General features: G+C 40.7%; 2 protein-coding genes across 4 annotated transcripts in view; one reads left to right on the top strand and one right to left on the bottom strand.

Moving 5' to 3' along the window:
• LOC139444764 (uncharacterized) overlaps window positions 1-13,506 on the bottom strand; it is a 30,748-nt gene extending 17,242 nt beyond the window's left edge. Inside the window, exons 1-2 of one of the 3 annotated variants that reach the window (XM_071225711.1) lie at window positions 13,443-13,506; window positions 9,699-9,801 (exon numbers count right to left, since the gene is read on the bottom strand). The gene's annotated coding sequence lies outside the window, so the exon portion shown is untranslated. The other 2 variants (XM_071225712.1, XM_071225710.1) reach the window with 2 other exon arrangements.
• LOC139445359 (uncharacterized) lies at window positions 719-4,438 on the top strand. The gene is made up of 2 exons (XM_071226490.1): window positions 719-960; window positions 1,249-4,438. The coding sequence occupies exons 1-2, from the start codon at window positions 719-721 to the stop codon at window positions 4,436-4,438; spliced, it is 3,432 nt and encodes a 1,143-aa protein (XP_071082591.1).
• Window positions 13,507-13,845: the final 339 nt, after the last annotated feature.

The raw sequence follows: 13,845 nt of genomic DNA, 5'->3' as shown, positions 1-13,845 counted from the left end.
ATTTGTATTAGTGTTAGTATTGTTAGAAGTAGACTATTAGTATTAGGATAGGGTATCGTGATAGTTGTATTGTTAGTAGTAGATATTTGTATTGTTAGTAGGAGATAGTTGTATTATTAGTAGTAGACATTTGTACTGTTAGTATTAAGATATTAGTATTAGTAGTAGGTGGTAGTATTGTTATTGGTAGGAGAAGCTAGTTTAGTTAGTTGTGTTAGTTAATTTGGTATTAGTTTGAATTTAGATATTGTTATTGGGATTTAAAATTACTTTAAGGGAGGGAATAAATCTGTATTACAACTTCATTTGTGTTTGTGGTTGATTCAATACGTGACATTTTGGTGGCAGCGGTGGGATATTTAATTATTGTCACTATTGAATTAACTCAGACCATCATTCTATGAGAGATTAGGAGTTACTTCCTTGATGGTTTATCCTTGTAGTATTTGTTTGGCCAGAGGTGTGATAGGACCTCCGGCACCACTTCTACATCCTTGAGTGTTCGAGTTAGAATCAAGGTTGGTAGGGTGTATTTCATTTATTGGTCAGATTAGGCTATTGGTTGGAATTTTATATTTTTGGGTTCCATTCTATGCATGAATGTACTTTTGTATAGTCTAAGTTCCTATTGGTAGCATTCATTATTCACAGTTGTCCAAGACTAAGCCTGCTGGGTTTAACTGTACTTGTACTTCATACTATCACCATACAGCTAGATATGGATCTTGAAAAGATTATCAAATTGGGTCAGAGTTTAGGGTATGAGCAAAATGATTTGAGGACGTTTGTAAAAGAACAAACTGAGTTAGAGAGAGAGAAAGAGAAGGAAAAGTTGGAAAGAGAGGAAAGAGCAAGGGAGCGGGAAATCAAGAAATTAGAATTGGAGGAGAGAAAGGAGAGAGAAAAGCTAGAATGGGAGAAAGAAAAATTAGAATTGGAGGAGAGAAAAGAGAGAGAAAAGTTAGAATGGGAGAAAGAAAAATTAAGAGTGCAATCAGAGGAGAGAATAGAATAAGCCAAGTTAGAAAAGAGTTATGCTGGAAATTATGAAGGACAGGTAGGAGAGAAACAATCAGGTGCTGCACCTAAGATGCCTAAGATGCCTCCGTTTGAAGACCGCAATGACAACATTGATGCATATCTTCAACGGTTTGAACGGGTAGCTGTAGCACAAGGTTGGAAGCCTTGTCATTGGGCAGCATATCTTTGTACGCTACTAAAAGGTAAGGCTTTGGAAGTATACTCCAGATTAAGTGTAGATGACGCAGAAGATTATACTGCTGTTAAGACTGCATTGATAAAACGCTATGAAATGACAGAGGATGGATTTCATCAGAAATTTAGAACTGCTAAAACTGATACAGGCGAGATATTCACACAGTTTGTAGTTAGAATTGAGAACTATTTCAACAGATGGATTGAGCTTAGTGGTACTCAAAAGACTTTTGAAGGTGTGAAAGATTTATTGTTGCGTGAACAGATTTTAAATGTAACTGGAAGGGATCTTAGTATATTCTTGAAAGAGAGAAAACCAAAAGATGCTATGGAAATGGCCAGACTAGCAGAACAATTTATAGAAGCCAGAGGTACAGGTCCTGTTAGATATGGTAAGCAAGGTAGTTTTGGTCAACATGACAAAACAGAGGTCCGAGGTAAACCAGGAGAGAACAAGGCGCCAGGTGATACAAAACCCAAACCATTTATTCCTATTAAAGAAAGGACATGTTACAACTGTAGTCAAATTGGACATTTGGCAGCACAGTGTAAGAAACCCAAATATAACGTGGCAAGTATCCAAGTAAGTGAATACACCAGTAACGTGTCTGCAGTCCTTCCAGATTGTATAGATGTTGAGGCAAGAATACCTGAAGTTGTAGATGGTGATGCCACAACTTCAGAGAGGGTGAGTGAACCAGATGTAGCCTCAGGAAGCATGTTTACTACAGACCACAACATGCCTATTCACAAGGGAAAGGTAAATGGCAAGCCAGTGGATGTCCTGAGAGACAGTGGCTGTACTGGCGTAATAGTGAGGAGGTCAAAGGTAGAGGATGAATGTTTGTCCTCAGAAACACAATCTTGTAAGTTGGCTGATAGTAGGGTGCTAATACTTCCCGTAGCATGGATTACCGTGGACACACCCTTTTATACTGGAAAGGTAAGAGCTGCATGTATGGACACACCACTCTGTGACCTGATATTAGGCAATATTCCAGGAGTGAGAGAACCAAGCGATCCAGATCAGACGTGGGATAAGGATGATATCCAGATGGTAAGTGCTGTGGAAACAAGAGGCCAAAGAAGAGTAAGACAAGAAGGCATGGAACCACTGAAGGCACTGAAACCTGTGGGGCTGACATTGAGTCGAGGTGAGTTCATTACCCAGCAACAACAGGATTCCAGTTTGGACAAAGTCAGGAAATTAGTGGAGGAAGGGAAAATTAGGGAGACCAGGCATAGTACTTCCTCTTACTATATTGAGAATGATATGCTCTATAGGAAGCATACCTTCACCAAGTTTGACAAGGGTAAGCAAGTTGTACAGGCAGTTGTACCAGTCGGGCTGCGTACCCAAGTGATGAAAGTAAGCCATGAAGCATTGATGGGAGGGCACCTTGGAATCAAAAAGACTTTAGATCGGGTTATGTCTCAGTTTTATTGGCCAGGAATAATGGGTGATGTTAGAAGACATGTGCTGTCCTGTGATATTTGTCAACGCACAACCCCCAAGGGCAAGGTAAGAAGAATACCACTAGGACAAATGCCATTAATCGAAGTACCATTTGAGAGAATAGCCGTTGACCTGATAGGCCCGTTGTATCCTGTCACTGACAAAGGTAATAGGTATCTTTTGACGGTAGTTGACTATGCTACCAGATACCCAGAGGCAGTACCTTTGCCAAGGATTGAAACTGAGTATGTTGCTGAAGCTCTTTTCGAAATATTCAGTAGAGTAGGTATCCCCAAGGAGATCTTGACGGACATGGGAGCCCAGTTCACTTCAGGTGTAATGAAGGAGGTAAGTAGATTATTATCCTTGCATCAGCTAACTACTACCCCATATCATCCAATGTGTAATGGCCTTGTGGAAAAATTCAACGGTACTCTGAAGACAATGTTGAAACGAATGTGTGCAGAACGGCCATATGACTGGGACAGGTATGTAGCTGCTTTGTTATTTGCATACCGAGAAGTACCTCAAGAGAGTTTGGGATTTGCTCCCTTTGAACTACTGTACGGGCGTACAGTTAGAGGGCCAGTGCAGATTCTCAGAGAAATCTGGACTAAAGACATACAAAATCCTGAGGTAAGAACTACTTATGAGTATGTGTTAGATCTGCAAAACCGACTGGAAGACACTATTCATATAGCACAACAAGAACTAAAAAAGAAATCAGGTAAGTACAAAAAGTTCTTTGATGCAAAATCACAAGCACGGAAAATGAAAGTAGGTGACAAAGTGTTACTTCTGTTACCTACTGATTCCAACAAACTCCTACTCCAGTGGAAAGGACCATATGAAATCTTGGAGGCCTTTGGTATTGGCAATTACAGAATACAGGTAGGTAATAAGACTAAAACCTATCATGCAAACCTACTGAAAAAGTACATTGACCGAGAGGAGATCAAGGACACAACTGTATGTGACGTCAGCATAGCTCACCTGATGTATGCTAGTGCCGGGCTGGTAGATGTCAAAGCGGAAGAGGTAAGTATGCTAGACATAGTTTCACCTGCGCTAGTTTCAAAAGAAACATATCAGGATGTAGACATTTCCAAGGACCTGACAGAAGAACAACAAATTGATGTGAGCAAGGCATATTGGCAGATCCCAATGGAAGAGAGTAGCAAAGAACTCACGGCCTTTATAACCCCTGATGGGTTATACCAATGGAAGGTGATGCCATTTGAAGTAGTCAACGCACCAGCAGTATTTTCCCGACTCATGAGGCAAGTATTACATAGCATACCTAACACTGACAACTACATAGACGACATCATAGAAGGAACAGAGGAATGGTCACCTCATGTGGTAAGTCTGAGAGACATATTTACAAGGTTAAGGCAATTTCATCTTACAGCTCGACCATCAAAGGTAAAAATAGGATACAAACAGTTGGAGTTTTTGGGACACAGGGTTGGGAGTGGCCTAATTCAGCCGGAGGGTAAGAATGTGGAGAAAATCCTAAATGTTGAACGACCACAAACTAAGAAACAGGTCAGAGCTTTGCTAGGATTAACTGGGTACTACCGGAAATTCATCCCAAATTATGCAGCCATAGCAGTGCCTCTGACTGATCTTACCAAGAAGGGCAAATCAAACAAGGTAGTATGGACAGAGAGTCAAGAGTTATCTTTCACGACGTTGAAAACACACGTCAAGTTTTCCATTCTTGAAACTGCCAGACTTGGAGAAAACATTCCTAGTAAGAAGTGATGCTTCTGACGTCGGAATCGGAGCTGTTCTTTTACAAGAACAGGAAGGTGAGCGGTTTCCAATAATGTATGTGAGTCGAAAGTTGGCAGAACGTGAGAGGGCGTACTCTACCATAGAAAAGGAGTGTTTGGCAATAGTATGGGCAATACAGAAGTTAGAAAGATATCTGTATGGGCGGGAGTTCATTCTTGAAACGGACCATCAACCCTTAGTATGGATGACCAAAGCCAAGTTGACCAATGGACGAGTGATGAGGTGGGCTCTAACTTTACAACCTTACAGGTTTCTGATCCGTGCAATCAAGGGGATTGAGAATGTGGGAGCTGACCTCTTGAGCCGGTGTTCGCCCTAGTCACACTGTGTGCATAGCAGTATGTAAATAATGCATTTTTCAGCATCATAGTGAAGATATGACAGTCATTACTTTTTGTGTATTATTGTTGTCATTGTGTATATATATGGTTTTGTATTAGATAATGTCTTTAAAAGACGTTAGGACAAAGTTATATGTGATCTTGTTTGTTATATAATTGTGCTCAGGTACAATTAACTTAAGTGGGGAGGTGATGTCAAGATCACAGATAATCTTGTATATTTTAATTATATGTTAGTACTTCAGATAGATGTATTACGGTATGGTTACATTAGTATATTAAGCTTAGCGAGTTGTTTTTAGATATTGTCAGGTAATACTATGGGAACGGGTTAGGTTCAGGGAAGCGTGACTGGGTACGGCTGATAGCTGGGGAGTTAATTGGTGTAACAATAGGGAGGTCAGGGGTAGCTTGGGCTTTGGGGTCAGTTTAAATAGCGGGGCAGGGTAATAATTTGTACAGTCAGCCAGAATCAGCATGGTCATGTAAGGCATGGACTAATATTGTGGGAGACTTCTACTCTGGTTGGCGTAAGTTTTTACATTTATTGTTTCATGTTGAATTGTATTTTAGAGGATAGAATTTTGAGTTATGTATTTTTTTCAAACGTAATTATATACACATATTGATGGTAATAGCGTAAAGCCACTGTAACAATTAACCACAACATGATCAAAGTGTAAACAGTTCAACTCAGTAATATGTAAATCGGAGTATTGGTGCATGGCTGTATGTATTGTGAGGTAGTGACACATACCTCAGTGACTGTAATTGCTTATATTACATTGTAGTGTCCCGGAACTGGCCGGTTAACCTTAGAGTGCGTAGGAGGGAAGAACCTCCGATATTACGTAGGAGGAAGTAACAACCTCCAACATCACGTAAGGAGAGAAGTTCTCCGACCCAACGTAAGGAGAGAAGTATCTTCGTCTCCGTGGCACATCGTAGGATGAACACAGCCGTGGCATCCATGTAAACAGGCACCCCTAACTCCGTGGGGACAACATCGCCTGGGTGGAAAGATCACCATTCGTTATTACGAGGAAGAATTCTCGTATGAACTGCTCAATAACATCAGAGATTCTAAAGTTCTGTATAGAACTTTTGTGACAGTGACAGTGAAGTGGCTTTGTATCTTTTGGTTGTTTTTTTTGTTTTTTTGTGGTTGTGTGTTGTTGTTGTATATATATATATACACACACAAAGTTTTACTGTGTATTAGTTGTGTTATTCTTAGAACATTTGTATTAGTGTTAGTATTGTTAGAAGTAGACTATTAGTATTAGGATAGGGTATCGTGATAGTTGTATTGTTAGTAGTAGATATTTGTATTGTTAGTAGGAGATAGTTGTATTATTAGTAGTAGACATTTGTACTGTTAGTATTAAGATATTAGTATTAGTAGTAGGTGGTAGTATTGTTATTGGTAGGAGAAGCTAGTTTAGTTAGTTGTGTTAGTTAATTTGGTATTAGTTTGAATTTAGATATTGTTATTGGGATTTAAAATTACTTTAAGGGAGGGAATAAATCTGTATTACAACTTCATTTGTGTTTGTGGTTGATTCAATACGTGACACTAAGTATCAGGTATATCGGTGATCTAAGCTTCGGGTATATCAGTGATCTAAGCTTCAGGCATATCATTGATCTAAGCTTCAGGTATATCACTGATCTAAGCTTCAGGTATATCGGTGATCTAAGCTTCAGGTATATCAGTGATCGAAGCTTCAGGCATATCATTGATCTAAGCTTCAGGTATATCATTGATCTAAACTTCAGGTATATCGGTGATCTAAGCTTCAGGTATATCGGTGATCTAAGCTTCAGGCATATCATTGATCTAAGCTTCAGGTATATCACTGATCTAAGCTTCAGGTATACCATTGATCTAAGCTTCAGGTATATCAGTGATCTAAGCTTCAGGTGTATCAGTGATCTAAGCTTCAGGCATATCATTGATCTAAGCTTCGGGTATATCAGTCATCTAAGCTTCAGGTATATCGGTGATCTAAGCTTCAGGTATATCAGTGATCGAAGTTTCAGGTATATCAGCGATCTAGGCTTCAGGTATATCACTGATCTAAGCTTCAGATTTATCAGTGATCTAAGCTTCAGGTATATCAGCGATCTAGGCTTCGATATATCAGCGATCTAAACTTTAGGTATATCAGCGATCTAAGCTTCAGGTATATCAGTGATCTGACATCGTTCAGTAACCATCAAGTAGCTAATTCCCTTCCACTGATTTACCACCTGAAATAGAAATACAGGAGACCAATGCGACCGCCTCGTCTGTTTCATATTAAAGATCAATGTATAAAATTCAGAGTGACAAAACAAGACTGTATAATTCCTTTATGTCGAGCGATATTCCAGCAGCTCCAGTCTACATTTCAGATATATACGACTTCGTCATATCCGTAGCAGATTATATGTCTGAGTAATATCCAGAGTGATGCACAAACAAATCTTATTTTCAAACCACACATCCAATCGCAAACATCCATCAACCATGCATCAATTTATTTTCCAGGTACTTCTGATACAACGAACTCATACAGACTCTACATTATAGTTCGGTACATCCGAACTTTTTGACATGCAGTTTCAAGGGGAGTAAAATCGAGGTCGTTATAACCAGCTGTTCGGTATATCCGACTTTGTTATATCCGGAGATAACTGTGCTTCACTACGGTGATTCTTACACAAAGCCTACTCCTACCTCTTACCCTTTCACAGCAGGGGTTGGGTGGAGCACGCAAAAGAAATTTCGATCCTGAGTTCGAATCCCAGAATATTATGATATAGTTACAATAGTATAAACATATTATACCACACAACTGTAAACAGCCCTTGGTTTCAGCATGTTATAAACATATACCACACAACTGTAAACAACTCTTGCTACAATGTTATAAACATTTCATACCACACATCTGTAAACAGCCCTTGGTTACGCCATGTTATAAACATATACCACACTACTGTAAACAACTCTTGCTATAATGTTATATATACCACACAAACAGACCTTGGCTACACAATGTTATAAACATATACCACACAACTGTAAACAGCTCTTGCTACAATGTTATAAACATATACCACACAACTGTAAACAGATTTTGGCTACACCATGTTATAAACATATTATACCACACAACTGAAAACAGCCCTTGTCTACACCATGTTATAAACATATACCGCACAACTGAAAACAACTCTTGCTACAATGTTATAAACATATTATACCAGACAACTGTAAACAGCCCTTGTTACACCATGTTATAAACATATACCACACAACTGTAAACAGCCCTTGGCTACACCATGTTATAAACATATACCACACAACTGTAAACAGCCCTTCGCTACACCATGTTATAAACATATACCACACAACTGTAAACAGCCCTTGGCTACACCATGTTATAAACATATACCACACAACTGTAAACAGCCCTTGGCTACACCATGTTATAAACATATACCACACAACTGTAAACAACTCTTGCTACAATGTGATAAACATATTATACCACACAACTGTAAACAGCCCTTGGCTACACCATGTTATAAACATATACCACACAACTGTAAACAGCTCTTGGTTACACCATGTTATAAACATATACCACACAACTGTAAACAGATTTTGGCTATGCCATGTTATAAACATATACCACACAACTGTAAACAACCCTTGACACACTATGTTATAAACATATACCACACAACTGTAAACAGCCCTTGTTACACCATGTTATAAACATATTATACCACACAATTGTAAACAGCCCTTCGCTACACCATGTTATAAACATATACCACACAACTGTAAACAGCCCTTCGCTACACCATGTTATAAACATATACCACACAACTGTAAACAGCTCTTGCTACAATGTTATAAACATATACCACACAACTGTAAACAGCCCTTGGTTACACCATGTTATAAACATATTACATACAACTGTAAACAGATTATGGCTACACCATGTTATAAACATATTAAACCACACAATTGTAAACAGCCCTTCGCTACACCATGTTATAAACATATACCACACAGCTGTAAACAACTCTTGCTACAATGTGTTATAAACATATACCACACAACTGTAAACAACTCGTGCTACAACGTGTTATAAACATATACCACACAGCTGTAAACAACTCTTGCTACAATGTGTTATAAACATATACCACACAGCTGTAAACAACTCTTGCTACAACGTGTTATAAGCACCTGTTATTCTGCTATGACCCTCGATTGACCTTGATTCCGCTCTGTTCTCGGTGCCACACGTCACGCTCTGGTTGACGGGAAATGCACTTTTGTCACGTTTTGAATACGACTTTTTGTCACACTACGGGTAATGCAGAATATGTTGTCATGGATTCTAATCAGAAGAACCGAAGTATCAACTTGATTAAAACGTATGTTAAACAGCCACAGTCACGGTTGAAAGACTATAAACACAGACATGAGGTCTGTCGGGGACACCATGAACCTTGGATTGTGTTGATGCAGTGAAAGTATGGACACTGTTAACAGACAGACAGAGAGAGAGAGACTGACAGACAGACAGAGAGAGACTTACAGACAGACAGAGAGACAGACGGACAGACACAGAGACAGACAGACGGACAGAGACAGACGACAGACAGACAGAGACGGACAGAGAGGGAGAGACGGACAGACCGAGAGACTGACAGACAGACGGAGAGACAGATGGACAGCCAGAGACAGACAGAGAGAGACGGACAGACAGAGAGTGACAGACGGACAGACAGACACAGAGAGATATAGAGAGACGGACAGACAGAGAGACTGACAGACACAGAGAGACAGACACAAACTATGCAGTCTAAGTGCTTACCTTCAACAATCACAAAGATATCCCGTTACTAGATGAAGTATGCCTTCCTGCTGTATCCACGGTTGTACAATGTCGATATTGCTTCCAACCTCTCCTCGTTCCCCTGTGCAAATGAATATCAAATCTAAACAGGAACTTATATACATCAATGTAAAGGACTGAACGTAAAACATGCCAATTACTGTACACACCTTTCAAAACTAGACACGATTGCCTGAGTCACGGCCTATATCCGAGAATGTTGGTAAGACCACTGATATTACATTACATTCAGCGAGGCCGCTATTGTTAACAATTCGCCGGGCCAGGAAATCCATACGTTACGCATGACTTCTATCGACCACGCGTCATAAAGGGCTTCCAGTATGACAAGACAGCCTAGCGTTTTACTGAACTCTACCTGCTTTAAAATACGTGATACGTAACAGGCAGGTGATCTTTCCACACAAGTGAAACACTTTAGAGAACCTGTTCCAGATGTCAATAGTATTACACTATGGATGACATGTGATTTCACGTCAACACTGTACGTCGTTAACGTAGTAGATATGGCTGATAAGCTATACTGTGTGAGGAGCCAGTGGCGTCCATACAGAGGGGTCGCTCTTGTATTCTATAAAAGGTAAAGTGCAACCGAGCGTAGCGCAACGTAACGCTGCAGTGAACAGGCTGGCGAACTGGGAGACAGGTTATAATTTATTATATGTTGTCTGTGTGTTGATTTGCGATTATTTATCACCATAATAGATTGTTTATTATAATAATCTATGTTTATCTTTATAATTATATCAATTAGTTAAAATGTACAGTACAGTGGGGTACAGTGGGGTACAGTGGGGTGCAGTGGGGTACAGTGGGTACAGTGGGATACAGCGGGGTACAGTGGGGTACAGTGGGGTACAGCGGGGTACAGTGGGGTACAGTAGGGGTACAAAGGGGTACAGTGGGTGTGAACACACATCCTCCTTTTTCCAGATACTATACATATTTACTGCGCCCTCGTGACTTGGGTAAGATGTGGCTGTCTAACATACGTTTTAATCAAGTTTAGTCTTGACCGCACAATCCAGTGATCCAGTAGGACTATCCAGTGGGATACGATGACATGCATCAACCAATCAGCGAGCCTGACCACCCGATGCCGTTGGTCGCCTATTACGACAAGCACGGTTGCTGAAGAACTATTCTACCCCGGGTGTTCACGGGCCGAGAGGTCGAGGTGTAACAGCTGATATACAGTCCCCGCTCTTATACAGCAGCCGTCTCTCAGTCGTTAAAGTAATCAACCTTACGGGTACCCACAATACAACTTGCCAGACCGAGATTAAGAGTGTTTTGCAGGATTCGCGGGGGATATTAGATATGGATATGAGAACACGTTTAGTGACATTAACTGCCAGCAACAGAAAGTATACATCCATGTTTGATGGTGAAAATAAAACTAAACAATGGGTATTTGATGGAGATGTAATTGTTGTGTGTTGGATCTTATGTTTGTGGTGTTTCGGCGGCTGCTTTCATTTGGGTCAAATTCAATTTTAATGTCTCGATTTATCATTGTTTGTTTGTTTGTTTGTTTTGTTTTTCTGTTGAGCGAGCCTGACCACCCGATCCCGTTAGTCGCCTCATACGACAAGCATGGGTCGCTGAAGATCATTTCTAACCCTGATCTTCACGAGTCCATTGTTATGTAAGATGAAAACAGTTTACACGATAGTTACTTTTGATAGTGTTAATTCTCAAAATATATTTGTACAGAGGCGTTCATACTTTAGCGCATACATAAATATGTTATTGTGTGTGTGTTTTCACTGTACGGAGTATTATAATATATAAAGGAGTATTTACACACCAAGCACGTCCACGTTACGAAGTCATTGACGTCACAGCTGGTGGTTGTATGACGGCTATGATCTTCCATATTAACAGTACAACACTAACATGAATACGATTACACATCGTGCAAAGTGTGTGCTTGTATTATAACATCCGAGGTTTATATGATATCACAGCCCCCAGTATGTACAGCGTGATCACAATGTTAAAATGAATCCCTCATAGTTAGAATCTGTCATGAATGACAACCTTATACTTGTGTCTGACGGTGATATATCTAGTGATATAGACTGTCTAGTGATGATATATCTAGTGATACAGACTGTCTAGTGGTGTTTTATCTAGTGATATAGACTGTCTAGTGGTGATATATGGACTCACACCGGGATATACAGATTGACGCGTGAGGAGACTGGGGACTACAGAGCACAACACAATATTCCTCTGTCAGCAACAGTGTTTAAGTTTACTTTCACTTTAGTGTACGCCCATGTTCATCTGTACGGTGTACACATCGGGTAGAATAGGTCTTCAGCAACCCATGCTTGCCGTAAAAGGCGACTATGTTTGTCGTAAGAGTAGAGGCGACTAACGGGATCAGGTGGTCAGACTCGCTGACTTGGGTGATGCAAGTCATCGTATCCCAATTTCGTGGATCGATGCTCAGGATGTCAACCACTTGGTTGTCTGGTCCAGACTTGCTTATTTACAGACCGCCGTCATATGGCTGGAATATTGCTGAGTCCGGCGCTAAACAACAAACAAACAGTGGTGGGCGACCCCGTACATAACCCGGAGTGGGTGTGTTCACTGAACTTTGACACATGCATATTAATGAGTGTAACCGAGTCCTCTGGCCACGCTCGGGACGGACCCTGGAACAAAGGAAGAGTTTCATATCCTGACAACAACAACTTTACTGTGCATTTATCGCCTGGGTTGGCATCAAGTCTAAATATTTATGTCGTTTGGGTGTGGCTTGAATAGGTTTGATTACACATGGTTTAGATAGGTATCGATCTATGATAATCGAACAAATCTTTTGTTTTGATATTGAAACTTTTAAATGTTCATTTCATCTGAAACCTATATTATTTGTGTAGATTTCCGTGTAGCATAGCGAGAGAGTTGTGTTTTACGCTGCTTTGAACACTAATTCAGCACACACACACACACACGCACGCACTCACGCACGCACGCACGCACGCACGCACACACACGCACACACACCGACGAGCGTCCACACTGACAACACATCCATCACTCCAACATCCACTAGATGGTGAACTATCTTTCACGATCACCAAGTGTTCAGCGCTTTTCCAAGTCATCCTATTTCTAACATCAGACAAGTATGACTTATCTAATTCCATGTTGTGACGAAATAACCGTCAGACTGACAAACCTCGGAAATGAGAGGTGTGAGAGAGTTGGCTTTAACGCTGCTTTTAACAGTTTTCAAGGAAAACCCGAAGTGATGCAGGTCACATACGTTTACCACCTCCGTGAAACCCACAAAAAACAATCGGGGCGAACTGGGAATAGAACCACAATCATAGGTTTCTGGCATGCCCAAAGGACGCAACTCTGCACAGCGAATTGCGGCGCCTAAGACGGCTGGGCACCCCACGCTCCCTTAGAGGAGAGGAGAGGAGAGGAGAGGAGAGGAGAGGAGAGGAGAGGAGAGAAGCGGAGGAGAGATGCCCACTAGAAAATTCAAATTCAAATGACAGACGTAGGCTGAAAACACTCTGGATCCGCCAGTTTGAAATCAAAAGATTCTGGCGAGATGATATGGAATACATGAAATCATATTCTCGGAGAAAGAAATGCGTTATTGTACAATAGGTCGATTTTTGCTATATTCAAACAACAGTTACACACACAGTGAAAGACAACTGAACTTACCGGCGTAGATATATTCACGTCCTCACCGAGAGTAATCCAGTCCTTCTTTTCATGACGAATGACGGATCCCATTAACGTCAACAACTGGGGCAGCACCATACGTCATAACGTCACCACAGCTACTCCAACACTGACAGCAAAACATAACCCGGATCCACTTGTTGCACAGCTATGACATGTGGGTGTGAGCTATATTTACCGGTGTAATACACTGACTTGTGTGACTGACTTGTGTGACTGACTTGTGTGACTGACTTGTGTGACTGACTTGTGTCGCTGACTTGTGTCACTGACTTGTGTCGCTGACTTGTGTCGCTGACTTGTGTTGCTGACTTGTGTCGCTGACTTGTGTAGCTGACTTGTGTGACTGACTTGTGTTGCTGACTTGTGTCACTGACTTGTT

Source organism: Haliotis cracherodii, unplaced genomic scaffold, assembly GCF_022045235.1.
Source record: "Haliotis cracherodii isolate W230 unplaced genomic scaffold, xgHalCrac1.p SCAF_6, whole genome shotgun sequence".
Lineage (NCBI taxonomy): Eukaryota > Metazoa > Mollusca > Gastropoda > Lepetellida > Haliotidae > Haliotis > Haliotis cracherodii.
Note: the sequence above shows the minus strand (reverse complement) of the source record. Positions and strands in the feature narration are given on the sequence as shown.